The sequence below is a fragment of the Myotis davidii genome, unplaced genomic scaffold (genome assembly GCF_000327345.1).
Source record: "Myotis davidii unplaced genomic scaffold, ASM32734v1 scaffold21, whole genome shotgun sequence".
NCBI classification, from domain to species: domain Eukaryota; kingdom Metazoa; phylum Chordata; class Mammalia; order Chiroptera; family Vespertilionidae; genus Myotis; species Myotis davidii.
This window is the reverse complement of record NW_006292573.1, coordinates 1758100-1783596: the sequence shown is the minus strand read 5'-3', so window position 1 is coordinate 1783596 and position 25497 is coordinate 1758100. Positions and strand designations below refer to the sequence as shown.

The window sequence follows — 25497 nt, the reverse complement described above, 5'->3', positions numbered from 1 at the left end:
TTCTACAGTGCAGTTGGACAAACTGAGGCCATAATTTATTTTTAGCTGAGTCACAAGTATCTGATCAGAAAAACAAACAAACAAACAAACAAACAAACAAACAGTAAAAAATAAAAATCCCGCTAGCTGACAGCCTCTGAGACAGACTGCTGGTTTGTACCCACCTCCATTGATGCTCACTTCGCCCAGGCAGTTGTTGGGTACTTTTGGTGCACAGCGTTTATGACAGTTGAATCTGCAATCTAACCACAATGATTTTAAAAGAAAACAAAAACCAAGAATTCATCAGCAAGTGAGCTGTAAAACAAAGGAAAGTAATTTCACATGGATGAGGGCTAAGGATCTTCTTTGGCTGGCGAAGATGCGGGCGGCGGCGCCTCCCTACCTTTGCACTGCAGGCCCTGCCTGAAGAGACCCTTGAGGAGCTTCTTGCAGTACTGGCACACGGTGGGCCGCGTGTACGAGTGGATGACGAACGTGTGGGGCACCTTCACTTTCGACATCAAGATCTTGTCGAGCTGAATGGGGCGTCCGATGTATGACTGAGAATTCGACCTCTTCTCTCGACCAATAAATGATTCTGATGGTGACTTTTGCTATAGGTTTGAAAAGCAATAAAGAACATTAAAATGTAAGAGAGTGCTTGATTGGTATCTTTATGCATTTTAAACACATTTTGTTTTACTATTGTGTTTAGTGGCTTGATCCTTAAGAATATGAGCTATATAAGGCAAAACGGTTTCTGTTCATGAGTGTATTTATCAACCCTTTATTTCTTATTTGAATTACCTTGTTTTTATAGTTTAAAATGAAGAGAAGTGGAAATCAGAATATTTGAACCTCATTTCTAGAACTTACAAAATTTTTGGGCTTCTAAAAGTAATATAATAACTTTAAGATAGGAATATAGAGTTGAAAAAAAATGGTCCTTAACCCCATTGTGCAAATTACTTCATTGACATTTTCTATAGTATTCCATGCACATGGTTAGAAAATATAAGCAGTTCACAAAAATAGAAAATGAAAAGTAAATCCCGTCAGGTCTACCATACATAGTACTTTATCTGAAAAACACCTACAATTTCTTTGGATTCACTCTGAGGAAAAAATATGATTTAAAATGATCTCAACCATATGAAAATAAAGGATGAAATTTATACGATCTTTTTTATAATTGGAAAACATAAAAACTGGTGGACTATACAAGACACACAAATATTGGTGTTCTGGTTACAATTATACCTCTGTACACTCTTGTCTCTTGTTTTGGAATTAATCAACCCAAGGCATATGTTTCAAAAATTAAACAAATTAAAATTAACTGTTTTCAGTGTTTTGGACAATTTCATGATACCTCTTGACATCATGGAAACATACTTGGGAATCATCAGAATAAATGTATTTGGAAATCATCAAAAGAAAAGATAAATTAAATTATTTTTTAATACTTGTTATAATTATGCTTATAATTACCTCACTTATTAAGCTTCTATTCTGAGTAATTATTGTGTTAGGTGCCTTATAAGATCAGATAGGCTTTATTATCTATAGTTGAGGCATCATAACTCATAAAGTTTAAATAAATTATTTTGTGTCAAATGCTAGTAAATAGTAAAGCCAAGATTTACTTGTATTATCGTCTTACTCAGTCAATTTCTAATTTGGAGTGATTCTGACAAGATGAAAAAAATCATCTATACTAATGAAGGGGTAATATGCTAATTAGACCGGGTCAACCGGCCATCTTCCAGACGTCCCACTTCCTTCTGGACAAAGCCATGGTGGTGAGGGCCGAGGCAGAGGCAGTTAAGGGCGAGAGCAGGCTGGCAGGGGAGAGCAGTTAGGAGAGAGATCAGGCTGGCAGGGGAGGGCAGCTGGGGGCAAACTGGCCTGCAAGGGAGGGCAGTTGGGGGCAACCAGGCCTGCAGGGAGGGCAGTTGGGCTGACCAGGCCAGCAGGGGAGGGCAGTTGGGGGCATTAGGCAGGCAGGCAGGTGAGTGGTTAGGAGCCAGTGGTCCTGGATTGTGAGAGACATCCCCCAAGGGGTCCCAGATTGGAAAGCGTGCAGGCTGGGCTGAGGAACACCCCGTGCACCAATTTCATGCACCGGGCCTCTAGTATTTATATATAATTTCCATCCATTTCTATCCCTGTCTGCACCAAAAGGTTAATACTACTTATTACCAAATGGGGGAATTTTGATTTCGAAATTCACTAGCTGCAATAAAACCTTTTTGATATGAGGTTCTAGTTAGGATTATTATGTCTACAGTTACAGTTAGAATTACAATTCCATAAAAGAAAACTATAAAATATAATCACTTTGGAAAGGCTCAGCTCCTGCAGAGACATCTGGGGAGCTTATAAAGATGGGCCAAGGCCTGCCAAACCAGAATCATGAACATACTGAAGAAATATCTTAGGGACTGAAAAATAATTAAGTCCATGGGGTTAGGTCCCTGTTTCATGTGTCCTTCTTGAGGAACTTAGCCAACAGGCCAGTTTTAGGCACAGACTAAAATGAAAAGTGATGTTTTTCCATAGTTGGAAAGTTTCAACACTCAGAATAAAAGCTGACCTGATGTCACACTTTCTCAGCAGACTTAAAATGCTCTCAGATTTGGAAAGTCATATGAAAACTTGACAACATCACTCTTCAGTTATTTTCCTTAATTTAAGATACCTAACTCTAGGCTGTTAGCAGAGCCAGATCGACATAAGACTATTTACTATACCATGGGGCAAATTCATTTAGAAGAGTAAGAGGTAATATGTTTAAACTGACAGTTTTCTTCTCATGCAACATAGTAACATTCATAGAAACACTGCCATAAACTATAAGAACCGGAATTCTAAAACATTACGTGAGTTTAGGGAAAAGAAACTGGCTGTCCCTTTGTGCCCAGACACTGTACTGCACACACATTCAGGCAATGAGGAGATTCACACGGCCACATGTGTCCCAGGCCCAGAAGAACCTAAACTGCATAATGTAGTGTCAGAAATTAAGACTTTACTAGCATTTAAGATTTAATAGCAATTTAAGATTTTACTAGCATTAATAAAGAATGCCCCCCTGTCATTCATGACATCTTAAAATTACAATTAGCTAGCAACATGGCCTGAAATACTATCATTAAAAATTTTTATAGGTCTAAACATAATTAGTCATTTTCAATGTGGCCTATATTTCCATATGATAAAGTAGAATTTTAAAATATTGAGGCAGGGTGCTGGATGGTGACTTCCCATGTGGGAGCTAATTTATTGCTGGAAGGAGATTGAGTAGTTTATTAGATAAACACTTTGGGGAAAGGAAGAGTGACGAAGACTTCTGAAGTTTTGTTTGCAGAATTAAATTCTATGTTTGGGGAGTGTGCACGCATTCATTTACATATGCTTTTCCCTATTATGAGGCAAATCTAAGAAGCGAACACAAAAAAGAACACTGTGCCACTATCTGATGATTTTGTAAATGCTTATGAGAAATTTATCCATTCTTCAATCAAAATGTAAAACAGGGCCATCATTGATATATAACAAATTGTCAAACAAACAAAAACAAAAGCCTATGAAATCAGGCTATTGTTCTATGATATATATTTATCATTATTGATATAAATGTTGAAAACCCACCGTTTCTGTCATCAGCAATTATCTCTAAATATTTCCAATAATGGAAACACAAACCAAACATTTCTAAGGATTTTCTCCATTGCTAGTGGGAGTGGGTTTCTTGGGGTGCCACTGGAATAAGGATTCCTGGAGGCCCCCACATGAAGATGAAGTGTGGTAGAAAGCTTTGTTTGTGTGAAAACATATTCCTCAGTTTCCAAAGGCCCATTTTCCTGAAACAAGACCTGGAAAAGCTGCAGTTGGGGATCCAGCAGAGCTAAAAGCAAAGCCAGTGTCCAGAGTCTCCATTCCAGGAATTTTTAAAGAAATGTAATGCATTATTATACAAAGTGTGTTATTTCTTCATTCACTTCATTTTACTTGTTTCCTGATTTGTACACTTCATTATAATGTGTACAGTACTTTAGAATTTTAAGTAAGACATTTATTTAAAGTAGACTCTGGTAATAAAAAAATTCTTCATTTCTCATCAACACTAGTAAAGGTTTTATTAGGTTTACTAAGTTAATTAAATTGATTTTCACTGCTACTTGCTGTTCCACTTTGGCACTGTGTGAACCTGGGATATCTATAAGATGATTGTTTTTTGTTTGTTTTTGTTGTTGTTGTTGTTTTACAGGAATAGGGAGGAACGTTAAAATGCTTTGGAAAGGAAACAACTATGTTTTGTTTTATGCTACTTCATTATTATGTTCAGAGCAAAACTGGCTCAGAACTTGCAGAATAAACTTAAAATGCCCTTCTCCATAGTTATAGTAAGCATACAGGAGGATATGCTTCCCAAAATTTTCATTTTTACATTAGTCATGGGTCCTACAAATTGCTCTTTTCCTGAGTTGAGAGGTTTGGATCAAATTACAGGTGTGTGTGGAACTTCTGTGAGAACTGACATTATCATAACATATGGCATTGGGGTGGCTGTATGTAAATGATTTGATTTAGCAAATTATAGATGATAAAAAATATAACCCTGTCTTTTGTGTTCTCAATGCAACAGGAATCATATCAAGGGTGTGAGAGAATATGCGAACAGAAAAGTGAGGAAAGCTGACATTTAAAGGTAGAATTAGAGATTAAACAGAGTAAAGATTATAGAGATTAAAATTTGGTTAAAAGCCTGAGGTCCTGTGAAGGAACTGCAGCCTCCTTTTGCTAACAGTGTTTCATCTGAAATGACTGCCAAAATGAAAACTACAAGCACTGGGCACCTACTTCCTGAGACAGTGCATCCTGCTTTGCAGAGACTGACTTTGTTTTTTAAGCTGGTAGCTAAAGGAATGACTCAGCAAGTGTGGAACCTTCCCAGGAAATGATTGCTTAGATTACATTATGGAAACTCCAACTGCCAGCAAGTCTTTAAACATTTAACAGGACTTGGAAACAAGGCATATTCCACTTCAAAACAAATTGTCTTCATTAGCAAAGCTAGAAAAAAGAGTGGGGGAACACTGACTTAACTTGTGGTTTGCTTGTTGTTATTTATGTAGAGATCAAACATGGTATTTCCTGAGAGATAAAAGTCACTTTACAAAAAGCATGATTCAAAGACATAAATTAAAAACAAAACAATAGCCTGTTTCTCCATGGATAGAGCATCAACCTGAGGATGGAGGGGTCTAGGTTCGATTCCCAGTCAAAGGCACATATCTGGGTTGCACATTTGATCCCTGGTTTGGGAGGCAACCAATTCATATGTCTCTCTCACATTGATATTTCTCTCTCTCCTCCTCCCTCCTTCCTCTTCTCTCTTTCTCTAAAAAAATCAACGGAAACAATATTCTCAGGTGAGAATTAATAGAAAAAAACACAATAAAAACATGGTTCAAATGAAAACTTCTATAGTATTAAAATATTTATATTTCTTAACTAAAATTCATTTCACAGCCCCACATTGGGCTGGATTTTGGGTGACATAAGCTACACCTTGAGTTAAAGGAAACAAAAAATATACAGAATATTTTAGCATACGCACTGACAATTCTTTGTGGTGCTTTCTCAATCATCAGACAATAAATTTCTAAGGGAAGGATAGTGTCTTAAAATATTTGTCCTCTATTAATGAAAACACGCATCTAGTACTTGATAAAAAATAAGCATTGCTTGTACTCATCAGAATGAATGTTTTCAGGAAGTCAATGCCTGGGAACAAAATGGACAAGACATTTCAATAGAAATATTTAAATACAGGCTGTAATATAAGCATATTTGAATAACTTAATATTACATGGACTGTAACTTCTACAGATTTGCTTTATTGAGAGTGTACAATTGGCTACAACTATAACTGCTCTTTGAACTTATCTTCTTCCTGATCTCGACCCTTACTTGGCCTGTCCAACATGAATCTGTGGAGAACTCTTCTGCCCTGGAAAGAGAGAGGTAGCAAGCTCAAATCTGTTCATATTAATAGGTGGCCCCTCGATGTCAGGGAGTCATAGAAAATGGTGTGGACTGGAGTAAATTGGGGAGGATGGGCTCAGTATAAAAGGGATGGCCACTGCTCAAACACTGCTAATAGCTGCCATGTGAGTGCGTAAACCCAGCGCCTCCAGACCTCTTAGTTTTTCAAAAGAAGCAGAAAATCCAACTGTTTTATGAAATAACTCCATTTCAAAATATAGGCAACTCTAAAAAAATTTGAAGTATTTTGCCAGTCAACTTATTTGGGTAACAAATTTAGCTCATGGAGAGTCTGACCTTTGAACTAGGCATAACACACTTTTTATAACTTTCATATGTGCCAAACTCTTTTCATATCCCTCTACATGCATTAATTCATTTAAATCCCATGACCACTCATGTTATGATGCCCGTTTTATGGAGAAGGAAACCAAATCCCGAGGTTAAGTCACTTGTCAGAGATTATACAGTTTGTAAAGTTCCAGACCTATGAATTCAGATATTCTTGCTCTGGCTGATAACAATGATTTCTCTCCCCATAGTCCCTCCCAGCTTTCATATTCCCTGATTTTATACCAATATAAAAATAGAAAGTATTTTCTTCTCCTCATTTAAGTCATGAAGGAAGAGTTCATAGGAAACAGTGAAGATAATTAATAGAATATTCTACACGCCAAAATGCAATGTGAAAATACTGTGAATCCTTTAACCTTGACCTACAGAAGAGACTTTGAACCAGCCTGTCTGTGCTCAGAGGATAGCATATGAGTCACACATGTTTTCTAGAACATAATGACTAACTGAATAAACAGCTTCTATTGTATAAGCATCACTCAGTTGCCTGCCTACTTTCCTACCACGACTGTGTGAAAACAGATGCAACCAAATTCTTGGTCCTTTATTCCAGGAATTTTAAGATACCTAGCATTTTGAACTAACAACATTCAAAGAACTATGCAGAACAACACCTTATACTAGTTCTCTCCTACTGCCATCGAGATGGCTCTATCTGATTTAAGAAGTGTTCTCCATTGCAAACCCCTCCTCAAAGCCCAATTAAGATGCTGCAGAACATATAAAGACCCTAAATATTACTCTCTGTACCCAATGAATTTACTATCTAGTAGAATTCTGGACACAACATAATTGTTACTATCCACAGTAGCATGAGCTCTTTCAGGTGGTTTTGTCTTATTCTCCAAATTTCAGTTCACATGGCACCTTCTCCAAGAGAGCTCCAGGCCACCTAACTTACTGACCATTCCCTGATCACTCTTTGGCACATCACCTGTCTCTTGTTGAGTCAATACTGCAGTCTGCAACTGTCTTATTTACCTATTTGTTTATTGTTTTTTTTTACCTTAGCCCTTCAAAAGAATGTAAATTCCATGGAGAGAGGATCTTAACTATTCTGTTCATCACTGTATCACCAACCGCTGCAATACTGCCTCACACAGAACAAGTGCCCATATATATGAAGGTTTGCAGAAAAGATAAACCACATCGATGGAGGAGGTGCAGGGGACATTCGGATTCCTTGCTGAAGTAAAAATAAATAATCGGCTCCTTTCAACAACACTACACACTACTCCTCAATGGGAAGTCAGGGAATTTCCAGAACGATTTCTTGGGCAATGGACAAGTTTAAAGACCCCCAGGGAATGGAGATCACATAGAAACACCCATGTTTCCATTCCCTGTATTTCACTGAGTAGCAGGTAGGGTGTTGGATGAGTTTCAGATTATTCAGTGCTATTCTGTTACGATTATGATTCTATATCCCTGGAACTACCTGCCAAGTGTGGCAGATTTATAAATGAGTTTGGCTCCTCAATTGGATACCCTAAATACAGAGCATAAGTAAAAGCTCATCAACACCTTTTCATACCAATAAAAAGCATTGCTACAGGGCAGGGGGGAATATGCCCCCTGCTTAGTGGTGACGATGCTGTATTTTAGGGTGGAGAATCCATTTCTTCATGTTTGTAGCAATTTGGGAAAGCTGACAGAGTAATAACATATAATCTCATTAAGAATACAAGGTGATAAGGACACATATGTAATACCTTAATCAATAAAGAAAAAAAAAAGAATACAAGGTGATCTGGATTTGCTAAGTGCTAAAGTAGTCTTAAAAGTTACATTGTTTCCATTCTCTTTAAGTAAATAGAAATGAAAGGTAAAGGAACCTTACTATTTTCTTAAGTGAACCTCCTTTTGCAGGAAAAGCACAAGCACTATTAAGCGAAATGTTGCAAATTACAGGCATTGTTCTTTCAAAATGTCAGTTCCTAACATCCCATGAATCTGTGGGATCCAGAGGAAAAGGGAGACATAACAGAAGAGTACCTCTCTTTTTTACTGAAAGCAATGCAACCTTAATGCTATGCACTCTACACAATAAAAAAGAAGCATTTCTATTGAGGAAGACAATAAATTTACATGTCAACAACTTCTACTTTGGGGCTTCAAATGTCAGATTTGATCTACACCTAAACGTGAATGGGGTGGTAAAACAGATTATGTAGAAGTACCAACAATAGCAATTTTAGGAACATATTATTTCCATGGTATTTCATCCTGCCTAAATGGACAGGGGCCTGGCCTGGGATTGTGAGTTCACTGGAAAGCTGAATGAAATAATTCGGAAAAACGTTGTGCCATTGAATACTGCCTTGGAAACACCAAGGGGAAGCTGGAAACGCGTGCCATGAACAGTCGACGGCTACAAAGGTTACAGCCTCTCCCTTCAAAAGTGGCCCAGAACGATAACTTGCAGATTTTATAGAACCTCAGCCTGTAACAGTCAATAGAGAACATGAAGCACACATGCTTCTGAAACAACATGATAGAAAGGACTCCATTTTAATGCAACTCAACTAAAAAAGAGAGGGAAACGATGAGACTTTTCCTTTACCTACCCCCCCCCCAAAAAAAAAAACAACAACACATGAGTTTTAAAAATACAGAAAAGCACTAACTCAATGAAATCATATCACTCAGGGACATTTTTCAATGCAAAGCTGGAGTGATACCACCCCAAACTGGGTTATTTTTTCATTGTTTTGTCTTCCATTTCATTGCATTTATTATAAAAATAGCACCACTTTCACTCTTCTTGGGAAGAGAGAGAATTCATTTGATCATATCAGAAAACCAGGTCTAATGGATCAAGTAAAATAATGTATCTAAATATTACTGAAACAGATAACATTTTAGACGCTGAATTATTTCTTGTTTCTAAAAGTCTAATTTATAGTACCAATTCATCTTCTACCTTCCTTACACTCCTTTATTATTTCTTCTTTTTTAAAATTAATCCTTACCTGAGGTGATTTTTCCCTTGACTTTTCAGAGAGAGTGGGGGGAAGAGGGGAGGAGGAGGGAGGAAGAGAGAGGGAGGGAGGGGGAGCGAGAGAGAAAGAGAGAGAGAGAGAGAGAGAGAGAAAGAGAGAGAGAGAGAGAGAGAGAGAGAGAGAGAGAAGAGAGAGAAACATCGACTTGAGAGAGACACATTGATTGGTTGCCTCCTGCACATCCCAACCAGGGCTGGGGATCAACCTACAAACAGGTACATGCCCTTGACCAGAAATAGAACCTGCAACCCTTCAGTGCATGGGCCTACTTCTAATCACTTAACCATGCTGGCCAGGGCAGGGTAGGGACATTGTTGAGGACACGTACACTCTCAAAGTGAAGATGAGCAATCTTTTTTTTCATATTACTCAGCCAGGAGCTCAGTATTCATGATTGGTCAGGAATTAAAGGAGACAGGACTGTAATCTGGCCAGGTCTGGCCTGACATTAGATGGATACTGATGGTCATTAGTAAATGACTATGATATGATTATTGTTGGTAATAAGGCGCGGGGCGTGGGGGGGGGAGTTTTGTAATCTTAAGATAGAAAGCAATGTTTTGTGTCTTCAGACATGGCTTGTGGGGAGTGTGATGGAAGCCCTGGTACCTTTCCTGAGGGGAGCACAGCCTTCATTTAAAGATCCATTTGTTCCTAAGACCTACATGTTTCTAAGTGCAGGTAAGTGCTATTCGATGCCCCCATGCTCCATGGGCGTTCATGAGGAAATCTCCTGCAGTATTCATAGTTAGAATTGCACATCTGATCTGGAAGTTTTTGTTCATAGCGTGAACGCACATGTAACAAACCAGACATGCTGAGTGAAATCAGCCAACAGCTGATTATTAGCACGTGAAAGAAGACTGCACACTCTTAATTCTACAGACGGGTTCCTTCCCCACAAACCCACCACTGCACTTCTGACTCTCAGGGGGTGGAGAGATGTGGGTTAAAGAATTCTTGGACCTCTTTCCTCACTGAAAGTATACACTGCCCAGGTTTGACTTTGGAGAACTAGTTTATACAATCAACAAAAGAAATTTTGCAATGTCTGGCAATTGCACTATATGGATGTCATGGTGCATATTTAAATGGAAAAATGATTTCTTAATTCAGATGAATCACCAGGATTCCTGGAACTCCAGAACACAAAAGCAACAATTAAAGTCTCTACTGCTATATAGAATTTTGCTACTTTGGAAAATATCCCGGAAAATATTCATTTGGCCAGAAATATCATCAAAGTTTAATTCAGAATGAGAAATAGTTGTGTGTTTTTTAATCATTTGTTCATGTGAAAAGAATCTACCTTGACTATTAGAAAGCATATCAGGATCATATCCAATTATAAATAGAAAATGCAATACTAGTATTATCTTCATTATAATTTTTAAATGAACAAAACAGTAAATAAATGAGTCATTTTCTAGGAAAGTATGTAGCCAAGAGTTCCTTTTAGTACAATGCTTGTGTTAATTAAATGTGAGTCAGTAGACTTCATGAAAATAATAGCAGTTTACAGCATATTATTTACAAAATATGTACCCTAACATAAAAAAGTTAAACTGGATACTGTCTAACTTTCATAAAAACTAAAGAATGCAAAAAAGTGAGGTTATAAAATAGTTGAACACAGAGAAAACTTTTGCAATGAGCAATTTATTTCCTAATAATTTCTGGAAAGCAGTCTGATTGTTAACAATTACCAAAAAGACTACTAGGCTAGAATAATTTAGTTTCACCAAAAATATTCTCTGTTGTGTCTCTTACCCTCAAAGCTATGACAGTAAATACATCCTTAAAGGACATTTAAAACACTTAAAATAACTTCAGCAATGTTCTTAAACTGTAATACATTTCCACAGGCCTAACTTACATTTTTTCAAAAACTGTCATCAATTGTGCATTGCAGTTGTAAAGGACATGAGTTTCATATTCTGCTTCACTTTCTACCTTGACTTCAGCAACTTTACTTCAAGAAAAGACCATTCTCCTCAATAATTTGACAAAAATATGATGTTTAATCTGCCCATATTGATTTATTTTCAACAGTTTATAAATAATAAGAGAATGAGTGAAAATATTTCTTTGCCATGCAAAAATGTTAGTTTGGGAAAAGATATCACAAATATAAATAAAAGTGAAAATATACTTCTATCATAGAATAACAGACAGAGGATTCCTGTCATAACACATAAGCAACCAAAAATCATCTCACTAGGAAAAGAGGCAATTCTCCATAGATGAAAAACAAGTAGTCAATAAACATATGAAAAGCTGTTTATCTTCCAATAAAAATTATGTTAAGTATAGATATTTTTTCTGAAGAAATTAATAAAAAACGTTTCAAAATATTGACAAAATGTGTTGCTGGGAAGAGGATGAAGAAATAGAAACTCCTACACCATCATCAGATTTATATATTAAAACTTTTATCACTTTTTGCAGAACTATTTAGCAAAAAATAAGTATAAATGCTTTAGTCATTTCGCTTCTAAGGATATAACTTACTAATCATTCAGGAATGCTTATTGAGAAATCAACTGATACTTTTCATAAAGTGTAAAAAATACATAAAAATATATACAAAGATGCTTATTTCCCATTGTTTAAAATTAAAAATGAAAACCTAATCAGTAGATTAAATAAATTAATATTATAGCATTGGGATGTAATACCAGGAAGTTCTGACAAAGACATATTTATTTGCATATTGTCCATTTATGAAGCTCCATGAGGGAAGATCACTGAACTAAGTTCACACTTGTGCATCTTAGAGTCACAAAACATGCTGAACGTGGAACCATGACCAGATTTCTATAACTCTGCAATCATAATTGTCACTAAAATATTTCTCTAAAAATTTCATCATATTTTATGCATTGTTTTTCCCCAAGAGATTTATAAAGAGGAGGGGAAAAGTTTGTTGCCTTTTTAACACACTAAGTATAAACAAGTTCAAGAACCAAAGCTTATGCACAAAATGCATCGCATCTTATCAGGAGTTACCATGTGGAGGCCTTGCTGCCGTTAAGCTGTACAATTTCCACAGGAAAGCAGACCACTGGTCACTCCTCCTTTACACACTCTGTCCCTGGCTTTAGTCACAAAGGATGATTAAAAGGGAGAGATATTACTTCACTAAAATTCTATCTGGAAGGCATTGTAAATTACAACATTTAAATTTACAAGAATATAAAAAATTATACTTATTGAGCTTTCACCTGTACTTTTCTAAGAAGGGCCCATTTTACCTAGGATAATTTATAAACATAGGAATTTACTATTATTGAAGGAGATTTCTTCATTTTACATGTTATAAATCAAGGTATCTTGACTTACCAATTTTACTTGACCCAGAATATGTTCTGGTTGTGTTTTCATTAGCTTCCTTTGTTAGAGTTACCTTAACAAGACGGTCTTAGAATGAACACTAATAATGGCATCTGAAATTTATAGTCTCACGAGGGAAAATAATACAATTTGCAAGAGGTAAAGAAATAAGGAAAACTAAATATTAACAAGTCAATTGGTCAAAACAACGTCTCATAAGAAGAGCACTATTGTATATATACTCTATGCGAACGCTTGACCTAAATGTCCCTTCTCCATGTTCAGGTTATTGATTGCTTAGGAAAGATAAAAGGCCAATTTTGGAGGAGGACTGAATGAAAACCTTTTATGAAGGAAACGTGTGTCTTTTCCATATAAAGTTATTCTTGGATGAAGACCCTGCAATATCCATGTGCATACCACCCTTTAAAAGCAATTAGATTGTGATAATCCATTAAGGATTAAAAGTTCCTTTCTTGAAAAAGTTATATTCATTTTCAGGCAGGCCTTGATTTGTGCCAACCCAAACCTGTGTATATTGAGATGGTGACCTCCCTTTACATGGTTCTGTGCTACATGGCATCAGGACACAGTTCCAATATGCATACATTTCAGTTAACATGCTACTGAATACAGTGAGTGCTGACCGTATCCTGTCTAGTCTGCTCAGTTTCATGCAAAAGACACCGATGTTATGGGATCAAGTTACAAGTTTACCTGCCGGCAAAATTTTATCTAACGGTTCAAGACCTATCGCCCTAATGCCTGCACTGCTCTTCATCTTGTTGAGGACTGTGAAAACTTGAACAATAAGAAAAGACAACAACAAAAATATGTTCTCTTTTGCAGTTCAATAGATTGGATTCTCGGGTAATATTTTTTTAAAATGATAGTTGACATACATTTTGAGCTAAGTTCTGACCTGATTCATAGAATCAATGCAGATAATTGTCTGATAACAACCTAATGTTATAATGTTGGTTTGCAAAGACGGTAGAGTTAGTACATACCTCAAAGCCAGGACTCAGAGGAGACTTAGAGATCAAGTTGTAAAAGCAAAAAGCAGGCAAAGGAGCAGAATAAAGGGAGGAAAAAGACAAAAAAAAATATATAGTGTTATTGGAGGAAAGCAATGCACATTACTCAATAATGTTCTATATAGGTTTGTTTTCAAGAGAAGGGGAACTGTTATACTAATTAGTCTTTGTGGCAACACAATCAGCTGGGTTGGAAATTACTTTTTAACATTTCAATAGGATTATAGATACAAACTCAGGTTACAAAAACAATTTACAGTTGTGAGCTAGTAAAGGTAAAAAAAACAAAATACTGCTTGTCCTAGTGTCAATGATGACAGACTTTTCTTTCACCTTGCTGAAAATAAATTATAGACAGAATGAAGCATTTTTGACCTTTAAGTTAAAGATTAGATTTTCTTCACAATAACGTATCCTCTCTATGGGAAAAGGAAGAAAAATGTCATTAAAGTGATCAGATGTTACACTATTGCTTTCTGCCTACTGGCAAGAATAAGTCAGTGGTTTACAAACCTGGAAATTCCAATAGGGGCTTAGAGTTATAATGAGAGAAACATGTCTCATGCATTCTTTGTTCATTTTAGAGTCTTTGTTGCATATCATTGTTTTCTGTCTGATTTCATTCAGGGTTGAAATATAATTCAAAAGTGAAAAACTATTCTGAATGCTTTTATGAGAAGGAATATCAATGAAAAATATAAGAAAAATCTTGGTTAAATAGACAACACATATCTGGTAATTTATAATGAATATGTTCTTTTTCATTGCTGTTCCTTCAAGCCTTGAGCAGCTCTTTTAACTAAAAAACAAATCAAAACTAAAATAGAGTTGACTCTTTTTCATAACAAAAATGCATGACTTGTGTGGCTCACAGGTTGAGCATCAACCTATGAACTAGGAGGCCACGGTTTGATTCCTGGTTAGGGCACACGCCTGGGTTGCAGCTCCGTCCCCAGTGGGGGTAATGCAGGAAGCAGCTGATCAATGTGTCTCTCTCTTCATTGATGTTTCTACCTCCTCTTCCCTTCCTCTCTGAAATCAATAAAAAAATATTTATTTAAAAACTTGTGACTGTGTTTTGCAAACATTGATATTTCTGGTGTCGAATAAACTTTTGCACTTTGAGGAAAAACTGTAGATTTTTTAACTTTAGGCTCCTTGATAACTACATACATGATGTAAAGTACATTTTCATGTTTACTGGCTATTTTTTTTGTAAAGTGTTCGAATATTATGCCTATACAGAACGGAGTTATCGTCTTCTAACATCTTTATAGATTTTTTTATACATTCTAATTTATTTTTTATAGGATACTAGAAGCCCCGTGCACGACATTCATGTACTGGGGGGAGGGGAGGGTCCCTCAGCCCGGCCTGCGCCCTCTCGCAGTCCGCAGTCTGGAACCTCTCAGGGGATGTCCTCCTGCGGCTTAGGCCCTGCTTCTAGCTCGGCAGTGCTCCCCCTGTGGGAGCACACTGACCACCTGCATTAAGTGTCTTCCCCCTAGTTGTATGTGCACATCATAGCAACCAGCTATTCCTCCATTCGGTCAATTTGCATATTTTATCATACAACATATACACTAAAAACCCTCCCATTTTGTGACTTGCTTAATGGCATATCCTCCTAGTCTCTGGCTTATTCAATGGTATATTTCAATAAAAATAACTTCCTACTTCTAATAATGTTCAATTGATCAATCTTTTCCTCTTTCCAACAGTAATTTGAGTCCTGTTTAAAACAGTCTTTTCTACTCCAAATTCTTGTACATATGTTTGTATTGGTCCCAACATTATTTGTTGAAAAGAGCATCATTTTCTCACAGTAGTGGTACCCTTGTCATAAATCAGTAGACCTGTATAACCATGTAGTTTCTGGACTCTCTATCCTATTTCATTGCTTTATTTTTCTATTCTTGTGTAATACCACATTGTCTTAACTGTGGCATGATAAATGTTGGGAAATTCTCCAGCTTTGTTTTGCATCAGGGGTTCTCAAACTCAGCAGGACTGATAGTTTGAGCCTGGTACTGCTTGCTGTGGGGGGCGGTCCTGTGCATTGACCACTCTGTGATGTCCTTCTTTCTGACACATTGGTCCCTCAGAAACCTTATTGTGAGGTGCTCTTGGGTACCTTTAAATATTGTTTTACTCTTTGGTATATTTTACTCAGCTTTTATAACTGTCCTTTACAGGGCAGATGATCTGAAACAAGCTTCTTCATACAGTCTTTTTGATAAGCATCGTGTCAAATGGCTTTAACTTTTCCCATATACCACAAGAATAATTGTAAATAAAAAGGTGAGTAAAGCATAATAAAATGACAAGATCCTTTAATCCTAACTTCTCTTCTGCAACTGTCTAAAAGTCTCTAAAATGGATATCATCTCAATATATCTATGTATATGTAATGATACAATATATTAGTGAGTCCAACTTAAGGATCTGCTGCATTTTTCTTGTTTCTTTCTTATACCGGTGATGATTTACAAAATGATATACACCTCTACATAGCTATCGGCCATAAATTGACTACATTTTGGATTTTCTTAAAAGATGAACTGCTTTATGGTTAGTATAATTGATAGTTTACTGCCAAAGTTGATGAGAGATAGAGCTCATCATATAACCTGTGTTGTTATCCTCCCTTCCTATGCTAGCAACATGATTGAAATTGGAAATTCAATTTATGTGCCGAAAATGGACAAGTTAATGAAATTACCAATATCTTCATCTGTATGTGAAACGGAGATTTTGTAGTTAAAATAGGGGATCAAGTAGGGAAGAGAAAAATCATTTTCTTACATTTGAGAGAAATCTATAGACCAATCATGGCCGACTTGCAATATGGGTGATCTGGTGGCATTAATGAACAATGTCATTATCCTTTTCAGTAATGGAAATATCCTTCATGGTATATAAAACGAATAGGTTTAATTATTATTGCCATACTATTACCTGTGACTAAGCATGCACTATAAATTTTAAACTATAGTTACTGGGTTACTGGCCTTTCATGTCTTGCCTAGGGATAACAAGGGACATGCTCATTGTACCCCAGGCATGCCTGGGTAAAGCAGGGTAGTTTTGCCCTATAAAAAGGAGCCAAGGCACGGCCCACAGAACTGGGAAATCCATGGCCATCTCAAGGTGAGCCAACGTTTCCTCTTTCCTCAGAAATTGGATAAAAAGAGACACAAATGCACTCATGAGGGTACAATGGGCTCTGATGTACAGAAAGCAGTTCTGAGAGCCGCTGTGTCAGTGTCACACATTATTCCCAGAGGCATTTCTCATTGAAAGTTACCTGCAGGGCATCTCATACAAGGTTATGAACATTTATGATAATATTTTTCAAAGTATCTTATGGTCCATGAGTATCTGATTTGATCACAATTTTATAAGCATTCTTGACAGACATGTTAAAGTATGATTTTTAATAGTATACTTTAAAAATATAGTTAAGCATTCTACTACAAAAATGTGCATCCAGTAAAAAAACACTAGTGATTTCAACATTTGTTGTAAAATATAATTTGGAATTAGGTATCTCAAAAATCAAATAACTATTTAATTTGTTTAAATAGGCAATTAAATAATGTGGTTTAAAACATGAAAACCCATGTTAAAGACTATAGATATGTAACCTAAACTACAGTTATATATAAATTATATATTTATACATACATGCATTCATATGATAATTTAAATGTATAATTTAATCCATACTTATAAAATTTAACTTATATATAATGTTTTGAAGTATTTATATACACATCTATATGTGGATATGTTATAAAAAGTTGGCTTAGATTTAAAAAAAAGAATCTTTAGCATTAATCATTCTAGATCCTAATCTATTCTAATGATGAATGACTTTAGAGCTTTAGATTTCCTGTGAGATATTAAATAATTTTTAAATAAACTTTTTCTGGTAAAACTGAAAACAATACACAATTAATTTATTTTATTTATTAAACTTGTTTTTAAATGTCTATCCTCTAAACAGTATGACTCTCAGTTACTATCCTTAAAGGCAAAAGGAGCTGTTGTAACTTGTAAAAATCACAACTTATAAAAATTCACACTAAATCAAGGAACTTCAGAGTAGAGAAGGTGACACAAAGAGTTATTTGAAAAAATAAATTGCTTTTGCCCTGGCCAGGTGGCTTAGTTGGTTGGAGCATCATCCTGTACAACAAAAGGTTGTGGGTTTGATCCCTGTTCAGGGGCATGTGTGAGAGGCAACCAATTGATGTTTCTCTTTCACATCAATGTTTCTCTCTTTTCCTTCCTCTATCTCTCAAATCAATAAAAATATACACTTGGGTGAGGATTAAAAAAAAAGTAAATAGCTTTTGATTAAAGCACCTTTCTGTAAGAACATCACTATTTCCAATTAATATAAGTTTATGAAACAATATATAGTCACACACATACATTCCGAATGTTACCAAATATAATACATTCTTCCAGCTATTGGTAGAATTTAGTACCTGCTTTTTCCCAAAACAGAGTATGAAATTCGCTTAATTATCAAAATGAGCATTCAATTGAGTTATATGTCTGGTTTAAGCTATAACAAATTAAAGTGATATAGAGATCACAATAAAATATGTTTCAAACAAAAAGCTAATTAATAAAACTTTTTAGGTATCTTAAATATGTATCACCACTCTCCACTCCAAGAAGGATTTATTTAACCTAAGAGCTGTAGTAATTTTTAATTTTTTTCTTTAATTCAATTTTACAACAGCTAGATTATAAAGAGTTCTTTGTAAAATCCATTGGGGAATAGAATAGATATGGGAAATTTAAAGCCTCACACGATTAGCTAATTTCAGAAAAAAACATTCTTATTTTAAATAATTCACATCATTACCACAATTTTTATTTTGTTTTCAATGTTTGAAAAATCCAAATGTAATTTTCCTAAAGAATAATATTTAAGGCATGCCAATGAATTATATATTTTAGAGCTAATGGAATGCTTTAATGTATTAGGTGCTATTTTTCTCACAGCATTTGTCAATAGTGTCATTCTGACCATACACTGGAATGTATGCTAGTAATGCCATGTAATTAAATACTTTCATATTTCCATTAAGATATGGGTGGGGAACATTTTTTCTGCCAAGGGCCATTTGGATATTTATAGCATCAATCACAGGCCATCCAAAATTATCAACTTAGAAATTAGCCTGCTATCTTTGGTCAACCTTTAATTAACTAATCCCTAATGCCTTGGCAGGGTCAGACCAAATGATTTCGAGGGCCTTATATGGCCCGCGGGCTGGACATCTCCCACCCCTGCATTAAGAGAACATTTTAAATTTTCTCCCCGAATACATATCCAGCTATGCCACAAAGGACGTTAATAATCTTCAGAGAAAAACATCGCTCATCTCTATTTTCCAAATTTTGACAAACTTATGTTTTGTAAAATTCACACATCAGTTTGTGCTGCTCTGGCCCTGTGACCACAGTGAAACCTCACACATTTTGTAAACTCACAATAAAAGCAAACTCAAAGCTGTTGGATATGTGATGAAGCCTTGAGCAATCTACAGCACAGGCCCCAGTGAAACGTTTACACCCTGGCTGTGTCCTCCCTTGCAGGGAGGGCACTGTCTTGGCTGACACTGCTGTCACTTTGTCCCACAGATTTCTCACATGAAGGGGGAGTGGATGAACAGAAGGCCCTACCAGAAGGGGCTCATCCGGGACACTGGTGGACAGCTCAGCAGACACTGTGCGGACCGTGCTGAGCCCAGTGAGGGAAACATTTGAGAGTCTTCTCCGCCTCACGCCACTGCAGTTGTTGGGGATTTTAAATGCACATCTCTTATGGTAATTCAGACCACATCCTGGAAAAAGAAAAAGAAAAATGGCTTTTGTTCAACCATAAAATAAAAGCTATGCTAGTTTCAGTTGTAAATTGTGAATTTTTTTACAATAGTACTGCTTCCATTTCTCCAGGGGCTACTTGGAAATTCACATTTTCTTTTGCGCTTTTTCTGATTTATCTTCCCAATCTGTAAGTAATCTGGGTTTTGAATTCTGATTTTATTGAATGAGCTCAGCAACTATTGTGATTACCATTTTTTTGAAATGTCCTCTGATATAATGGATTTTGGCTTTGGAGGATCCAGCAATAAAGCTCCTAAGAGATTACCTGAGCCATTTTCAGCTGCCACAAGTTCTAATGTGAGTGGACACATAGGGAAATTAATCACAAAACAGCACAAATTCTGAACTACACTTATTTTAATCCTGGCTCCACAGGTTCAAGGGGTTTTTCCACAGAGGATGATAAAACTATGATACTGGTACACAAGCCGGAATCCGCCACTCAATAGCAGAGTGACCTGGGATGGTTTGATGAACTTCCTGAATATCTGCTCACTTCAACAAACACTTATCGAATGTCTACTATTCCAAGATCTGAATTAAGATGCCAAGTTTATTTTTTGTCTGTTGCCAAAATAACCAGCGCAAAAGAAACATATGCATACAGTACAGGGAAAATATGTGAGAATAGGGTTTCCTAGATCAGAGCAAATATGTTGAAGCTTGGGAGCGTAAAGGAATGAACAGAAGAATTCATGCACCCCCAAGTCCCTGGGAGACATCTGAGGGGAAGGAGACATGGTTGTATACGGCACAGCACAGGCAGATAACTCCAGCCCGTGTTCCACTTGATTGGGGAAGGGATACCTTACCTTCACATTTGAGGCCCTGACGGACCAGCCCCCACAGCATCTCCCCGCAGTGGTCACAGAAAGCTGGGGCTCGGTACGAATGAACAAAGAGAGCGTGGGGGCGGATCTGAAAGTCTTCGAAGGTGGCAGAGGCTGTAAAAATAGCAAAGTTGGAAAATGAGTTGAATGGATGCCTTGATCTGTAGGTAATTAGTATGCAAGATAATGAATATAAAGTATAGCGACAACTCTCCCGGCAAAGTTAAGGAAAGATAAGTTGCAACCTGGCTTGGCCTTTAGCCATGAGACTCCATTCTTTCCAACCACAGTTTTACAAGTGGTGCCAAAGCAACTCTCACTCTTCTCTTCCTGCTTGCCAGTCGCAGGCCACTTTGAGAACAGCCAAAATGCTGGCAGAAGCATGAATGAAAAGTTAGCTCAACTCGATTCAGAAATACCTGATGTTATTAAAAACATCTTGCTTTTGCTTTCCCGTAAATGAACCAGAAAGGTATTCAGAAATATTAATGAAAAGGAAAATTATGATGCATTTAGATCAGAAGGTAGTATAATGGAATATGACCCGAATGGGTACATGAGAGGAGTGGGGCCCAATTGGAAGAGAGAAGACATCTGAGCAGCCTTTCCTGGGGAGACAGTTATTTGAGCTCTTAGGCACTATAGGTTGGCATTTAAATCCTCAGCTAAACATAAGCAAGTAGCCTCCTCAACAATAAGCCAAACAGAGAGTTTAATACACACTCAGGCGAATTCCAGGCCATTCTTTGAGAAATAGACTGTAGCAAATGATATTTATGCTGTAGGCCTTTTTTTCCCCTTGCTTATTGGAATTTATTCTCTATGGTACTCATGCAGAATACTAAAATTATTTTTTAAAGTATGTTTTTCTACATATTTTATGATGTTATAAAAATGGCTGATGTATTTTGTTATTGTTGTTCAAGTCAAGAAATAGATATAAAGAATTGAAAGTGAAAGACAACCTCTTTTCCCCAAATTCTAATGGGTAAGGGCGTAGCTTTTAGACCTCTTTGCACACATAGCCTGATGTGGAGACTGCTCAGTACAGTGCAGATATGCGGCCTGGGGTGAGAGGAGCTGGATGAAGCTCTGCCGTTGCCTATTTGGCCATGGAGCCTGAGGTCAAACCTGCCTCCATTTCTAAGGCTCCAAGAGAAGGTCTGACTGATGGTGACTTCCCCAGGCCCTTACGCTTTAAACGTCCATTAATGTTAGGGCAGACCCATGTGCACTTGATTTCATAAGGTTTTTATTCAAAGAGAATTTGGGGTAGATTTTAGGCCTTAAATATATCCTTCTATGCCTCTCTCTTTCTCTTGTCCGTCCTCTTGCCTTACTTTTTCAATATACATTTGTTAAGCACCTTCAAGGCTTCCAATGGGACAAGACCTGGGACAAACATGAAAAGAGAAGTAAGACATCTTCGAAGAGCCTACCAGACTAGCAGGAAAGACAAACAAACAAAACAAACAAACAAAAGAAGCCCACAGTAATTATAAAGTAACTTCTAAGGTTCAAAGAAGCTACATAAGTTATATAGATATTAAAGAGAAATAGGACTACAACCCACAGGTGTTTGGGCCCCAATATACTGTTCTTTTCAGTATTATCTGTGATACATCTTATCTTCCCCAACGCTGCTGGCAGAATTATATCCAATGGCCACATGATGTGGGGAATAAACATTTGCAGTTGTCCTGCTGGTGCCTGGATGGCAGGCTGTAGGGTAATCACTGGGTACATTTATAAAATACCTGTTAACTCAGGTCTGCAAGATGTGACAGAGTGAAGGATGAAAAAGCAGGCCATTCATCTCTGCTACACAGGTATCCACAATTATGGGAACAAGTTTGAAGGTTTCACATCCATCAGGGCAGGTGAATCAGTTCTACCAGAAAGAATATTATTGAGGGTTCACAGCACATATAACGGGACCGTAATAGAAGATTAAAATTGTAATGGGTTGGCTTTTCCTTGAACCTTGAATAAAAGTACTTTACCCCAAATTAATGTGCTGTATTATTGAAAATCACCTATCAACTTATTCAAGTTATAATTTTTATGCAATTGGAAAGATAAAGAAAATAATTACAGGAGCAACTAAAATTCATTAAGTGCTGACTATATACTGAACACTATGCTAGGAGAGTTAAGTGTGGAAGATAGGGCTGATCAAGGTTACTGTAGCCACATAACCATGCCCAGCCTTGTCCACATGGAATCCTAACCTGTGTACTGTCTGGGCACCTTTTGTGGTTTGATCAAAATGTGTCTAAATTTGGGAATGCTAAATCCACTTTAAAGTTGGTCTCACATACTCAAGGACAAAATTTGCTTTTATAACATCAAAGAAAATAGTTAAAGAAAATATTTTCTGCCAACCATTAATTCCTGGCTTCTCCATCCCCACCCCCACCCCCTCAAGGACCAAACAACTATGACAAGTAGTTGAATAATTACTGTATTTTTCAAAATAAGACGCATTAGAATTTGACAATACTAATACCAAGTTGCATATAGATAGTTTTCTAAATTAATCAGGAAGAATATAAACATTAAACTGAAGATTTTCAGTAACCCCCCCCTCCCAATTTATGTCAGGTAAGTACATATTTGTACAAAGTTTATTTGCTTTTTGAAAGGGATTAACATTCATAAGCTGTTAGCACCCTTGACTTATGTTTAAATGCCATTTTCTAAAGTTCAATTTTAATATTTTCTTGTTAATGTTAAAATAATTAATTACATTTAAAAAATAAAACTACTAAGTGTGGTGAGGTTTTACATCCATTTGAAATCAAAGCACAACCTCCATTCATTATGAATGTACTTGTTCTGCACCCCGGGGAAGCAGCATAGCTGGGTATGCATGCCATCTCACCTAATCACAAAATTGCACTTCAGAGATAATCACTTAGCACAGGAAAACAAAGTGAATACTGTAATTCCATTTCACTTAAGTTTTGGAATCCAAATGGACAGATAAGAATAAGAATATTAAAGTGTCTAGAGATTCCAGGAGATGAACAATGTGCTATCTGTCAGTCTGTTATAATCAATCAGTCGACCTAAATTAAAACCATATGACAGAGCTACAAACTGAACACAATGGGTTCCTTATACTGGTATTTGTGTTTCTTTGATTTGCTCTATTCACAGTCTATTGTTATACTCCAGAGTGCAGGAGCGGAGAAAATGACGTGCTTTCCTTAGTCGATGAACATTTGAAATAGGTAATTGAGCCCAAAACTCTCAGATAATCAGTAGTTCTTTTAAGATTCATTATAAATTGTTGCACAAAGTGGAATAAAGCATTTGGTTAGCAGTACACATGAAATGAGGCTTCCAAAGCAAAATAAATAACTTCTGGGGTCAAAATTATTTGCATAATAAAATAGAAACATGTCAGATTTTCCAAGATTTTCAGCAATTTTTTTACTGGTAATTTTGGCAATTAGGGAGTAACAATAACTCTTTCTGGCAATAACAGGTTGGGACAGATATAATTAAAAAATAAAAGTTTAACATATTGCAAATAACGTCTCAATTTTTTACAAGCAATCTATGAGGTACATATTATTATTTCCATTTTATAAATGAGAAAACTGAGACTCAGAGAAATTAAGAAGCTGCCCAAGGTAACATAGGATCTTGAGTCAAATAGTCCTGACACCTATACCATACAAACTCTCTCAGCCACTCTGATATTTCTCTGACCATTGAAACACTATGAATAACAAACTACATCTTTATCTTATAAGATACTTGGAAAGATTAACAAAAAACTGTAATTAACAATATACACCATCATTGTAAGATGCACCCTTACCTCAGAAATGCAAAAACTACTGGGGAGAGGAGTCTATGAAATAATGTACAGAATGAAATTCATTCAGGTCATGATAAAAAATGATAAAAATTAATATGCTTTCTGCATAGACTTCATTTTTTTGAAATCCTCCCCCATCCAAATTGAAGTTAGTAACAATAACTAGCTTTTAAATTTTTATAAAAATTAACTTTAATGCAGAACTACAGCCAATTGGAGCTTATATTTACATGATAACCATTGTCACCACATTCAGTCAGTAAGTCTGGCCAAAAGCAAGACACTGGGGAGTTTTTAAAAGCTGTGAAGATTTGTTGGGACAAGTTTGTTTTTCCCTTAGCCTTTGGAATATTGAAAATTGCTTCTGGATATCACTCTCCCAGCATAAACACACATACTCATCTGTTTTAAAGTATTCTGGATGAGAAACATCCTAACCATCTCCAGTTAGCATCTTCCCATTCACCCATACACACACGTAGCAGAGATACTTCAAATTATTAGAAAGTGTTTTTTATGAGTCCCAGATACTCCTTTGTAACTTCTAACTTGTCACAGTTCCAAAAGCAAGCATTTAAAATTAAGATATTTTCATGTCTTTTTTTTTTAAATCAGCTCATGTGAACCAAGCAGCCTTAATACCTTCAAGCATCACAGTTAATTTATGTTATATGCTATTAATACATCTAGAACCTACTAGGTAATGTAGTGTAGGCTAGAAATAGAAAAATGAGTAGTATCTGTTGTTAAGGATTCAAAGTCAAAATGAGAACGACCCATGAATAATTAATAAAAAATGCAGGGATAGAAACACAAAAGAAAGGGTGCTGAGACTGCCTGGAACAGAGTCTTGAAGGATGAGAATATTTTGAAAGGCAGAGAATCAAATAAAGAAAAGAGGACATACCCTGGCTGGGTGTCTCAGTTGGTTGGAGCATAGTCCCATCACCAAAAGGCTGCGGGTTCGATTCCCAGTCAGGGCACATACCTACCGTATTTGCCGGCGTATAAGACGACTGGGCGTATAAGACGACCCCCTAACATTTCCACTCAAAATACAGAGTTTGTTATATACTCGCCGTATAAGACTATCCCCTCTTCCGCACACCTTCCACACACCAAATAAAAGGTAAAACAATATCAGATTTGATTTTAACATTTTA

At 36.4% G+C, this 25497-nt stretch overlaps 1 protein-coding gene across 1 annotated transcript in view; it reads right to left on the bottom strand.

Annotated features, from left to right (window-relative positions):
- PRKD1 (protein kinase D1) overlaps positions 1 to 25497 on the bottom strand; it is a 138206-nt gene that overhangs the window by 57583 nt on the left and 55126 nt on the right. The window contains exons 2-6 of the mRNA XM_015565484.1: positions 20485 to 20616; positions 19469 to 19629; positions 13736 to 13759; positions 386 to 596; positions 165 to 242 (exon numbers count right to left, since the gene is read on the bottom strand). Of these exons, the coding sequence (XP_015420970.1) occupies positions 165 to 242; positions 386 to 596; positions 13736 to 13759; positions 19469 to 19629; positions 20485 to 20616 (606 nt within the window). The remainder of the gene's footprint in view (positions 1 to 164; positions 243 to 385; positions 597 to 13735; positions 13760 to 19468; positions 19630 to 20484; positions 20617 to 25497) is intronic.